Here is a 12,212-nt window from a genome sequence, read left to right on the forward strand (position 1 = left end):
GCCCATGGAATGGGATGGAACTGGACGATCTTTAAGGCTCCTTCCAACACAAACCTTCCTGGGATTCTACAAAGTGACAATGGTCACTCTGCAAGCCTGCTGGCTCTGTCCCCTCTCTAAAGGCCACAGCCTTTTTACCTTTGGCAATTTTGATGTCCAAGGCCGTGCGGATCAGCGCCATGAGGGTGGAGGTGAAGTGGACGGTCATGTCCTCGGCCACGGGCATGTTCATCAGCACCAGTCTCTGCGCAAGAGAGAGAAGAAAACAGCGGACGGAAAACAATATCGAAAAACACATCGACCAGGCTGGAGGAAAAGAAATTAAACATTAAACAAAAGGGAAAAAAAAGAATCGAAATTAAAAAAAAATAAAAAAAAAATAAAAAATAAAAAGCAACAAAGAGTGTCAAAACAGCACAGCCAAAAAAGAAGGGCAAGGATCACCCCGCCGCTTCCCCCCTCCCCGGCTCCTTCCACCCCAGGACACCGGCTCACTGCCTTCCAGGGCTCCTCCTGCACCCCAGGAACGGCCCCTGAGCCCCCCTCCCCACGGCACCGGGGCTGCCACAGCACCCCTGGCACCTCAGGGAAGACACACCTGATCCATCAGGGATGCGGGCATGTGGGGTGTGCGGGAAGGGGAGATGGGCTCAGGTTTCCGTTCCCGGGTGGTTTGGCTTTCCAGCTCTCAACCCTTCCCACCTGGGGCAGGGGAGAGGAGGGTCCCTAACCTTCAGGGACTTTCAGATCGGCTGGATTCCTCTAGCATGCTACATCCTGGCACTCCCTTTTTGCGTCTTTCAGAGATGAAGTTTGCCAGCACATGCAGGGGTCCAAATTATCCATGGGTGGGGAAGGGAAAGGAAAGGAAGGGGAGGGTAGAGAAAGTGCAGAAGGAAAGAGAAAAGGGCAACCAAGGCAGGTTAGACACGCCATGCTCCTTCTCCACCCTGGGCAGGCGGGGTGCAAACCGAAGTGACCAGATCCACTTTCCAGAGAGTATATTTTGCTTTGTGAATACCTTGTGTCAGCCCTTCCCTGCCCATTCGTTTTCACCCATCCTCTCACGTCCCTTTCCTGCTTTCAAGCCTCCCTTTTTCCCCCTGGAAGAGTGTGATGGTGGATTGTATGCTTGTGTGAACAAACACACTAGAACCGGAGAGGGTGGAAGCATGTTTGGAAGCGTGCAGGAATCCCTTTGTGCTAGCCCTGCTAAAAGACCAAGAAAAATCCTAATTTCCTCCTGGACAACAGATCCCCCTGTAGCTCTGGGCCTTGTCCTGGCAGCTGCTGCCCTCAGAAAGCCACGCAGCTCCCACGGCACATCCTCCACAGCTTCCCACGCTCCTGATCCATGCCTAGGCAGCCGGGACCTGACTGACAGCCACCACTCCTGGTGGGACAACTCAGAGCTGCCTTTGGAAGGCCCCTGGCTTTGTCTTGCACATCCCTGAGATAGCCCCTGCTGATGGTCCTGGCTCCTCACGCATGGCAGGCCTGTTCCTACGGGATTTGGGATTTATCCCACTGCCCACCTGCTCCCCGTCTCCAAGGGCTTCTGCACCAGCTGGGATGAGGATGGTTCCAAGCCCCTGGGGATGAACTCCTAAGGACATCTCACCCTCCTAACTGCGCTACAGGGTTGCTCCTCACCTCACCTCCTCCAGCCCTCCCACTTCCACACTGCTGCTGATCCTGCCCCTCCTTTTCCCCTTGGAGCTGCCAGTGACCACAGCAGCATCAGTGGAGACCAGCCAGTGTGGCCAGGGCTCTTGTGGGCACACCTGGCTCCCCAAGAGTGAGCCAAACACACGCTGGACACCCCAACAACTCCCCGTCTTCCCCAGCCCCACCTCCCGCAGGTGCCCCGGCTCCTGCTCGGCTCTAACCCCCGGAGAAGGAAGGGTTGATCTACCTTATAGGCCACTTTGGAAGGACATCTCTTGCCGAGGCCTAGCGGTGGTGACATAAGAGTCAGCATTTCATACATCTCAGTGTAATGGATTCGGCCACTGCTCATGGAGGGGGAAGGGGAGGGAGGGTGATGCAGAGAGAGGAGGCATTCCCAGAGAGCGGAAAAACGTACGAACGAAAAATAGTACAGGAAAAACAGGAGAGAAAAAAAAAAACAAAAAAACAAAAAACAAACGGACAAACAGGAAAAGAATAGGAAACCCGTTAATCAAGGCAAATCATACATGAGAGACTGTCCTGATGTGGATTTATAGCACTGCTCACACAGACCCAGGAATGCTGGCGGAAAGCAACTCACCCCTCTCCTCTCTGCTGCTGGCCTCAAGCGCCTGTCTCGCTACCAGCCTGGGACGACTCCTCTGGCCTCAAGCCCTCTCCTAAAGCCCTCCAGCAGCCCCCACCTCGTCCCACAGGTTCCAGGGCTGTGTGCGAGTGGTATAAATCAGATACACGGCACTCGAGCCATGGGTTATTTGAGATAAGGGTGGTTTGCACCACGATGCTCTGTGGCCTCCGGAGCGTCTTCCCTCCCGGGGGGGTGCCTGGTATTGCTTGGCATGGCCACCTAACCCATAGCCAAAGGCTGTGTATCCCCAGCTCGTGGGGTCTATGCAATTGGGAGGCAGCATCTTGCATAGAAGGCAGTGGGCCAGGGTCACTTGTCAAAGGAAGATGCCCAGTTGCTTCCGTCTGGCTCTGCGGATGGACCACTTTCCCACCATGCACCAGTGCAAAAGGCATGCTGAATCGGCTGGAAAAAAAAAACCGGGAGGAAAAGTCGGGCATGCCATGCTCCCGCCCTGGCTCTCTCCCACATGCGGCTGCAAGTTCCACCAGGTTGGAGTTTAAAGAGTCTCAGCAGAGGCAGCTGTTTGGGCCTTCCAACATTGGGGCTCGTTTGGGTTTCCCACAGGAGCAGTTAGGGCCGGACCCACCCCCCGCCCCTTGCACTCCTCTGCTCCGTAAGAACCTGCCTGGGATTGCTGAGCAAAGAATGCCACCAAAAATGGGCCACCCGGGACTGGCCTCTGCCAGGCTGGGATAGCTGGGCTGTGTCTCCCTCTCTCTGCACATCCATATCTCCCAGGGATCCTGGGCTTGACCACCTCTTCTTCCCCTCGTGCCAGGCTCCCAGCCAGCACTGCAAGGTTCAGGATGGTCAGTGGGCTGGGGTGACCTCATGACACCAAAGGCATCGACCCTCACTGCTGGACAGGAGCCCATCTCAGCTGGGGTGCCCTGAGAGAGAGGGCACTGCCAAAAAACTCAAGCATCCCCACGGGATCTCGGCTTCTTCCCTAGAATGTGCTCAGAGCAGTGTGGAAAGGGGAGGTGAGACCTCCTCTTCTCAAGGGTTTGGAAGCAAGCCCCTGGTCAGAAAGGCCCCTACCAAGATAAGTCCTGGCATTTCAGATGTGAACAGAACTGGTGACAGGAGCTGTTTGGGGTGCAGGCACAGAATGGGCTGGGCAAGTCACACCCAAAAGATGGTTGATAACAACACCAGAGAATGATAAGCAGGATGATCAAAAGGAAAAACCCAGGAGTCCACAAGCAGCACCTCGGCAGAGCTGGATGCACACCAGCTCAGGGTGAGATGACTAAAATTTTCATGCATTAATTCAGTGCAAAAAAGGAAGCAAGACAGTGGTCTTCCAGACATCCTTCCTGGCAGGGGGAATTTTGGGGAACCCAGCACTGCCCTTCATACTCCACACAATGAAGGAGAAATAGAGTCCATGAAAGGAAGTCTTTGCTTCAGTGACCAAGATGGATCATGCGAGAACTGCACACTTTGCTGCTCCCCAGAGCAGAGATCTTGGAGCTTGCTGTGCCCAGGCACCACCTCCACACAGACTGAAGCACAGGCAGGCATGTGGAATGCCATCCATCTGAGCAGGATGACTCCCAGGAGGGGGCACATCCGGGATCTGGGGGATCTGACCCATCTATCCATGTCTGGACAGAGATGTGACCCATGGCTACAGCTCAAGGTGGCCTGTAAAGCCACCAGGGATTAACGGCTTGGCCCTGAGAGACGCCTGTGAGTGGCAGAGGAGGAAATGTGGGAGACAGGACATCTGTCCTCTTGTGGTTAGGAAATAAGTACTGTGCCACACAGGCTGTTAGGAAGGGAGCACCAGGAGTGCTGTGAGAGTAGATTCAGGAAAAGGTGACGTCCACAGGGATATCATCTGTGGAGAATTCACCTGACAGCCAGGACAGGCTCACTGAACTGAAGGGTATGCAAGCTGACATAGCATTTTGGGATCTGGCAAGATGAAACAACCACATGGATTTTTTTTTTTACATCTTTTGGGAATTGTTCCAGAGCAATAGGAACCCCTGAACATCTCGTGTTCTTGAAATATCTCCTGCACAGGGAGGAGGAGACCGAGGTAACACAAGGTAGAGATGGGGATGGTCTCCCGCACAGAACAACAGAAGCTGTTCTCAGTACTCTTTGCTTCTGCCTCTACTTGAGTTTATCCACCTTCAGTGTTCTGCCCATCCACAGTCAGCAGAAATCCAATGGCTCCGAGACTCCCTCTTCCAAGGAAGCATTACAGGTCCCCCTCTGAGCCCCAGGTGATCCAGCTTGGAAGAGCAGCATCTGCCAGTGGAGCCCTGTTGAGAAGGGCTCACCACTCCTCAGGAAGGTGTCTTTTGCCTGCAGGGACCTGAGCAAGCGTCCTCAGCCAAGCTGCTGTCTTTTGCCAGGGATGCAGCAGCAGAGAAGAGTGGAAAGACTCCACGGAGCCCTTCCTGGAACAGATTACTCCATTTGAGATTCTTGCAAGAAATCTCCTGCTCCTAAATACATCTTCCTAAATGAGATGGCCAATCATGCCAGCCTTGCCTTCTTTGCGCTGCTTTGCCTCTGGCAAAACCATCCCCACGTCCAGCTGTGGAGGGTGACAGAGCTGTTCCAGAGTGTCAGCTGGAAGAAAAGCCTTTCTGATATTTCCAGAAAGATGTGGTGACTACACCACGCTGCAGCAAGAAACCCTCCTCCTCTGCAGAGGCAAGAGCAAGGGCTGGGGTTGTCTGAGTTCCCTGGTACCGGGAGGGATGCAGAAGGAAGAGCAATCTCTGTAATTCATCCTTTTGTGCCACGGGCACAGACAAAGGTGTCATGGCACTTCAGAGAATGTGGCAGGTGCAGGATTTTGCTCAACTATCACCCCAAAAAAAAAGTAAAAGAAACAAACCCGTTCAAGTCAGAGAGACACAAGGAGACCAAATCGCTGTCCTGGACTCATGGCCAGCAGCCAGGAGTTGAGCTGGAGGGAGAGGAGCTGCCAAGCTCCACAAGTGTGCCGTGGTATCACCATCTCCCAGGCAGATCCAGCAAATTATGTGCAAGAATAGCAGGAGTCCTGCTGCTCAGAGACATGGTTGTTTGTCCTCCAAAGTGCCACACTTGAGCACAGGCTTGTTTGGTACAGCACAGCATCTTCCAGGGACAGGGGTCACCCTGGCCTTCTCATCCTCCCCCAGCCCTCATTATCCAAAACAACAGTAAAGTCCCCATCATCCTCCAGCCTTTGCTCCTTCCTGAGGAGCAAACTCTCCCAAAAACCTCGCTGTCCCATGTGAGGTGCTTTGAGAAGTCAAGCAGGGACAGTGGTGTTTGTCCTGGCGCCCCTCAGGGCTCTCTGCACCGGTGGAACTGGGGCGGGGGGCTGGCTGGGGGGCACAATTTGTCAAAACCCATCCCAGGAGGCTCTGAGCCCCCCCTGGCCCCACTGATGCCTCCCCTGGAGGGGAACAGCTGCTGGCTCTGGGAGGCAGTGGACCTCTTTAAACTCGAAGGAAAGCAACGTCAGGGTTCCCTGGGGAGGCGCGGTGGCAGTGGAGCGGGGGAAGGAGGGGTGGATGGTGTGTCCCGTGGCCAGGTTGTGGCGGAGGACTGGGAGGCAAACCTTGCACGCCACCCTGTAGGGGCAGTTCTCTCCTAGGCCCAGAGGAGGCGAGATCACCCGTACTAATTTGTACATATCCTTATACGAGATCCTGCCGCTGCAAAGGAAGCACAGGTGGGTTAATAGGACACTGAGAGGGTGGAGGGGAGGATGGAGAGCTTAACGGGGGGGCACTGGGGCCGTCTGTGGGGCAAGACCCCAGCAGGGCACAGCTCTTCTCCTTCTGGCTCTGTCAGACCCAGGGAGGAGAAAGCTGTGAGCATCAGCTACTGCCTTTTCCACCATGAGAGCTGGCTCATGTCTCCTCACACTGTCCCCTCTTCACCCTGGAGAAGGACAGTTGTGGTGGTGGACACCATCCCATGACCCTTCCTCATCGTGCCCCTGACCCCTGCGCCTGGTGGGAGAGGGCTGGGACTTTAGACAGGGTGAGCCTGCAGCCTGGTGGATTTCTAACCCATGGGGTTGTGCCCCATCACGTCACCAGAGCCCCTGTCCTCACACAGCCAACTCTCTGAGGCCCACGAGGTCCCAGTGAGGTTGGCAGCTGAGCCACTTGTGCCTCCAAGATCTGGGGAACCTGAGACAGGGCGGGATAATGTGACCAGCTGCTGGCTGTGGCATCTGGGGCTCTCGAGTCCAGTCCTGTGCTCCGACCACCAGCCCAGCTCTGCCAAGGGTGCACATTATTAGAAGCAAACCTTCCCAAACACGCACCCCCCTTGCCTCCCACGGAAGCCCATCTGCCCAGAGCCGGTGCAGCCATCCCGGGATACGGCCGTATCCTCCCGCACCACGGAAACAAGGAAGCAGCCGAGGCAAGGAGCTGGCAGGAAGGGGTGCAGGATGCTGAGCTCCCCACTCTGCTCCAGCCCAGAGCCCTTCGGGAAGCAGGACTGCGTGGGGTGGAAGTGCTGAGGTGCAGCTGCTGCAGCCTCCTGGGCATCCTTGGACAAGCTTGGAGGGAAACCACGCGGGGAGGCAAAGAGCGGCGTCACCGTCCTACCCAGCACCTTTGCCTCTGGTTTCTTTCTCCTTGCTCTTCTCCCATCCCCTCTCCATCACTGGCCAGAGATGAAGAACCAACCAGAACCCAACCATCTGGACAAAACCCATCCCTGCTCCCCCCTGGTCCTGGATGCTCTCCCCATGAGAGCTCCGTGTGATGGTGCCACTGTTGGGATGTGGTGGGAGCTGTTGGGATGTACTCACCTGTTCCTGGCCCAGCACCGGGCCAGGGCTGCCACCACTGTCTCTGTGTCCCCTACTCAGTGGCTACGAGCATGGCTTGCTCAGGCATCAGAGGGGCATATGGCATGGATAGGACAGCTCAGGCTTGTTTTACAGTGGCTCCTGGACACTGAGGCCACCACCATGGGCGATGAGAGTGAATCAAGTGCCTGGTGTGAAGAAACCCTACCAAAGAGCCAGTCCACAGCAAGCAGCTGGGTGTTTCACTGCTCCACCTCCTCTCCTTTCTCTGGTTGGAGCTGATATTGGGCATTAAAAAATACCTTGGCTGAGGCTGGTCTCTGGAGAGCAGGACATGGGGAGAAAGAGTCTCCAAAAGGTGTGTGTGTGTGTGGTTGCTGTGTGGGCTCTTGAGTTAAGATGGCACAGGTTCCCTGGCAGTGGTGGATCATGGCTCCAAAGAGTCCCTGGGCTCAGGAAGGGGCCACATGAGGCACCCTGGTGGTGCTGGGGCTGAGTGAAGGGCAAACATGTTCCCAGAGCTGCCAAGGGTCCCCCATTGCTCTAAGGGTGCTTGGGACCATCCGAGGAGGAGGAGCAATGGAGAGCAAGGCCTCTGCAGCAGCAGCAGAGCCAAAATCTGGCTACCCAGGGTGTGTATGGGCCCTGTGAGCCCATCCCACTGCTGGGAACAGGCTGCTGCCTCTAAATGGGAGCCCTGTTCTCCTCATCAGCAAGGGAAGGAGTGCAGAGACAAAGCCCTCTCATCTCCAGAGGGGTTGAGTGGACTGGCCAGCACAGAACACAGCTCCTCAAACACGCCCCAAATAATGCCCTCTGCAGGTATTTTGTCAGGATCCCAGCAGATCCCCACGGGTGGGAACAAGCCCTGCTCAGCCCTGCTCTTATCAGGAGCTGTGGGTGCTGGGGACTAAGGGATGGGGCTGGTCTCAGGGCTCAGGCTCCCAGCTGGTGCATGGGGAAGGGAAAGGAGGCTGAGAGGGAGGGATCTGCCTGCTGGGTAGGGAGGAGAGGAAGAGCAGCACTCAGGATGAACACCCTGTGGCAAACTGAACATCACCCAAGACGCCTGTGCCACCAACCAGTACAAGAACCAGCTGCTGGGCTTGTAATGACCACGGGTGGCAGCAGCATATCCCTGACTATCCCAGACATCACTGAGAACTACACTTCCAGGAGACCTTGGTTTAAAACCAGCTCTGAGAGGTTTCTTGGGAGACAAGGAGCTAGTTACATACCACGCTGCTCGGTCATACTCTGCCCAGATCCGGACAAACTCATCCAGATGGTGAGGGCCCAGGATGGAGGAATCCCGTGTCAGGTATTCAAAGTTGTCCATGATGACTGCCACAAACAGGTTGAGCATCTAAATGAAAGGGCAAAAGGCAGATAGAAAGGAGAGTGGGGGGAGAGGAAGCAGAGAAGAGAAGGGAGAGAGAAGAGTGATTGTGGGAAGGTGGTGGAAGACGACCTGATAGCTGGGGTGCTGGCAAGGGGGATGCCCAGAGCCCTGAGAGGAGGCAGCTCACCAGGAAGGAGCAGAAGAAGATGAAGGACACAAAGTAAACATAGGCCAGGTCGGTGCCGCAGCGCTCGTTCTCGTTCTGCCCGGACGTCGCCGTCGTGTCTGGCTCGCAGCCCTTGCCCTCCAGGCAGGACAGCATGATCTCCTGCCACGCCTCTCCAGTGGCACTCCTGCTCCCAACACAGCCTGTCAGCAGCTCGTGGTGGCAAGGGACGTAGTCAGGGTGCCCCAGGAGAAACCTCACCACCCCCTGCCCAAATTAAATCTCTGGCATGAGGAGGAACATTTCCCACGGCTGCTCACCTGAAGAGGAGCATGAGGGAACCCAAGAAGCTGCGGAAGTTGTTGTGCCGGTTAATGTGGCTTTCCTCATCCAGTTTGATATTGCCAAAAACCTTCAGAAGGGAGAAAAAGGGCTCAGCTCTTCAGGCAAGAGCTCGTCAGCCAGGGAAGCAGCTGCACGTTCACATTGCCATCCTTGAAAACAGTCAGGATAAGGCTGGACAGGGCTCTGAGCAAACTGATCTAGCTGAAGATGTCCCTGCCATGGGGTTGGACAAGGTGGCCTCTAAAGTCCCTTCCAACACAAAGCATCCTCTGAGTCTGTGATTGCATGAAAAGTACCCCAGCAAACACAGGCTGGTGCACAGCCAGCGTGCCAAGGAGCTGGTGCCAGGCAGCCATCGGGGAAGGAGACTCCTCTCCTTGGCAGGGATTTGCTGTGGGTGGCAAAGGCTGCGAGAGGCTGAGCTACCATGGAAACAGGAGCACGGAGGGCCTGGGATCAGCTGAGTCCAACCATTCCACATTCATCCCTCGATGCCATCTGAGCACCAAGTGGCACCCAGCGACCCCCAGCTATGCTAGAGGTGCAGGGACAAAGTCCCACCATCCTGGGTGGGTGCTGGACAGTCCTGGACACTCCCAGGAGCTTTTCCCTTGGTGGAGAAATGGTTTGTGCTGCTGGGGTCAGGCACTGTAAACAGCCTGGTGGAGAAGGGCTCAGGGAGGGAGGGACAGACCCCACCACCCCCAGGGCCAAGAGAGGCAACAAAGATCAAACTATGGACAATATTCTAACAACAACCCTCAGCCAAGGCTGTGGTAAGACATACTGAACATTCGTAAAGTGCCTCAAATTGGAAAAATGTGCTGTTATTACTGTTAAATATTTATTCCCCTTTCCCTGAACCTAAAAATACACCAACTGCAGAGTATTTTTTCCCTGTACAGGTTTTTTGGAATGTGTAATTGTAGAATATTTTCTGCCTCCAGCTATTTTGCTCAAATAACACCCACAGACTTTACTGCTTGGGGATTTGTTCACAATGGTGTTAAAAAAAAAGAAAAAAAAAATCTAATACTACCACCCGGCAGGGAGGGGGGCTGAGTCAGATGGTGGCTGTTTAGGAGAACACCTGGAGCCGGTGCCGAGGTGTGTAGGGCAGGGTGGCAAAAAACAGCCATGGCAATGGAAGATCCTAAACAGCAGCGCTGCCAAGCTGCACAAGCCACTGTCACCCCAAAATCAGCTCCTGTCAGGCGTTGGGTACTGCTGGAGGCAGCTCATCGGGCAGCTCCACATCCCCAGTGCTCGTCGTCGAGGACGCTTTGTCACATCTCCGGCGTGGGATTTAGTCACAGCAGAGGCGAGCCAGCCCCGCGGCACGTGCGGGGTTCAGCTCACGTGCCTCTTATTCACCAGCTGGAGCTGGCTAAGCTGACATCTCCCTGTGCCCTGCAGACCCCCCACCAGCTGGGAGGTCATGGCAGGGCCCTAAATGTGACACCCAAACAGACTGCCAGTGGCACAGCCACAGGGACAAGATGGATGGCAGACGCCCAGCTGAGTCCCTGAGGCCTCATCTCCAAAGGCACCAGCTGGGAAGGCAGTTGTGGAGCTTGACTGAAAAAGCCCATGGCTTTCCCCAGGGCACGTGGCCCTGCAGCTTCCAAAGAAGCTGTTCCTTCCTCAGCACCTTCCTGGCACCTCGAGTGGGCGCAGCAATGACAGGCAGGCACAAAGCTCGTTCCTGTGTGCAATACTGGGGACACGTTGGTGTCACCTTCTGTGCCACATGGACACGTCTGTCTCACCTGCATCCCGATGATGGCGTAGATGAAGAAAAGCATAGCAATCAGGAGGCAGACGTAGGGGAGTGCCTGCAAGAGAAGCAGATGAGTCATCTCATCTATCACAGGTCCAGCCCCAGAGGAGTACAAAACACCAAGGTGAGCTGTGCTGATCCATCTCTCCTACAAGGCCTTGGGAACAGCCCATATTTGGGAGCAGCACCACATCCCTGTGGCTTGGGAAGAGGCCAGGGCACACGAGACTGACCTTGAAGGACTGCACAAACGTCCAGAGCAGGATGCGGATTGTGTAACCCTGGCGGAGCAGCTTGATGAGACGAGCAGCCCGGAAAAGCTTCAGGAAGCTCATATTGAAGCTGCTGGTGTTCACCAGCTGGGAGAAGGAGATGAGAGGGTCAGAGGGAGGTGGGAGCCCCCACCACCACCCCACACTCCGCTGCTCCCAGCCCCTGCTTCACCTTGGTGTCCGTCAGGATGATCTCTGTAATGCTGCCAATGACCGTGATGAAGTCAAAGATGTTCCAGGTGTCCCGGAAATAATTCTGCAAAAAAAAGAGGGGGAGAGGGAACGTGGATTTGAGCTGAGGGTTGGCAGGTCTGAAAGGCACTGGGCCACGGGCCAAAGCTGCTCATGGACAGTGGTGGAGACCTCGCAGCCTATTTGTATGCAGCCACGGTGCGGAACACCATCCTGTGTCTGAGAGAGCGGCAGACCTGAGCATGTCTGCAGCAAGCAGCTTCTCCTGGGAGATGATTCATGCATCCAACAGACCACCCTGACAAATGGGAGCAGGAAAAGTAGCCACAGCCTAGGTCAGGCTGCAACAGCTCAGTACATTGACCCTCACAGCCCAGGAGGCTGCTTTGCCCTCCTCTTCACAGACACCTGGACACATCCCAGCCCCTGCTACTTGTGCAGCAGCTGGTACAAGACCAAACGTGACCGTGACTGCTGCTACTGCGAGCAAGAAGGGTGGCTAGAAACCCTTCTGAGAGTGGACTTTTTCTCCCATAAGCAGCAAAGAATAGCTGAAGAAAAAGCAATCCTGTGGTTTCAGATCTCAAATGAGCAGCTGGGAGCTTGAGGACTGTGAATCAGTCAGGGTGGTCTCACTGCTGCTCAGGTCTGGTCCAGCTGGTACAGCCCAAGGATGGAAGTGCACCAGCACCTCCTGACTTGTGGGGACAAGGGAGCACAGCCACCAGCACGTGCAGCAGCAGTGGGCTCTAACGGAGCAGCAGCACAGAACATGCATGGTTCAGGCACAGAGCAAGGCGAGAAGTAAAGCAGCAGTGTGGCTTCCCCCAGAAGCATCCAGCACTGGGAAGTGCAATGAGAACCAAAGGATTCCAGCCCAAAAGCAGCACTCAGGCCAGGATCCAAAGTAAGTAGCAGCAACCTCATGTTACTAACACCTTCACTCTGTGATTAGCGCACTGCCAAAGTCCAAATTAAAACAATCATAAAGAACAGGAGCAGG

General features: G+C 55.3%; 1 protein-coding gene across 5 annotated transcripts in view; it reads right to left on the bottom strand.

The window, feature by feature from the left end:
* The window catches only part of CACNA1E (calcium voltage-gated channel subunit alpha1 E), a 107,808-nt gene that overhangs the window by 11,616 nt on the left and 83,980 nt on the right, over positions 1-12,212 (bottom strand). For 2 of the 5 annotated variants that reach the window (XM_088170322.1, XM_088170320.1), the window contains exons 34-41: positions 11,190-11,273; positions 10,979-11,104; positions 10,735-10,800; positions 8,941-9,032; positions 8,642-8,807; positions 8,351-8,478; positions 1,916-2,012; positions 139-244 (exon numbers count right to left, since the gene is read on the bottom strand). In XM_088170322.1, the coding sequence (XP_088026448.1) occupies positions 139-244; positions 1,916-2,012; positions 8,351-8,478; positions 8,642-8,807; positions 8,941-9,032; positions 10,735-10,800; positions 10,979-11,104; positions 11,190-11,273 (865 nt within the window). The other 3 variants (XR_015805549.1, XR_015805550.1, XM_088170321.1) reach the window with 3 other exon arrangements.

The sequence above is a fragment of the Sturnus vulgaris genome, chromosome 9, assembly GCF_052056855.1.
Source record: "Sturnus vulgaris isolate bStuVul1 chromosome 9, bStuVul1.hap1, whole genome shotgun sequence".
Taxonomy (NCBI): domain Eukaryota; kingdom Metazoa; phylum Chordata; class Aves; order Passeriformes; family Sturnidae; genus Sturnus; species Sturnus vulgaris.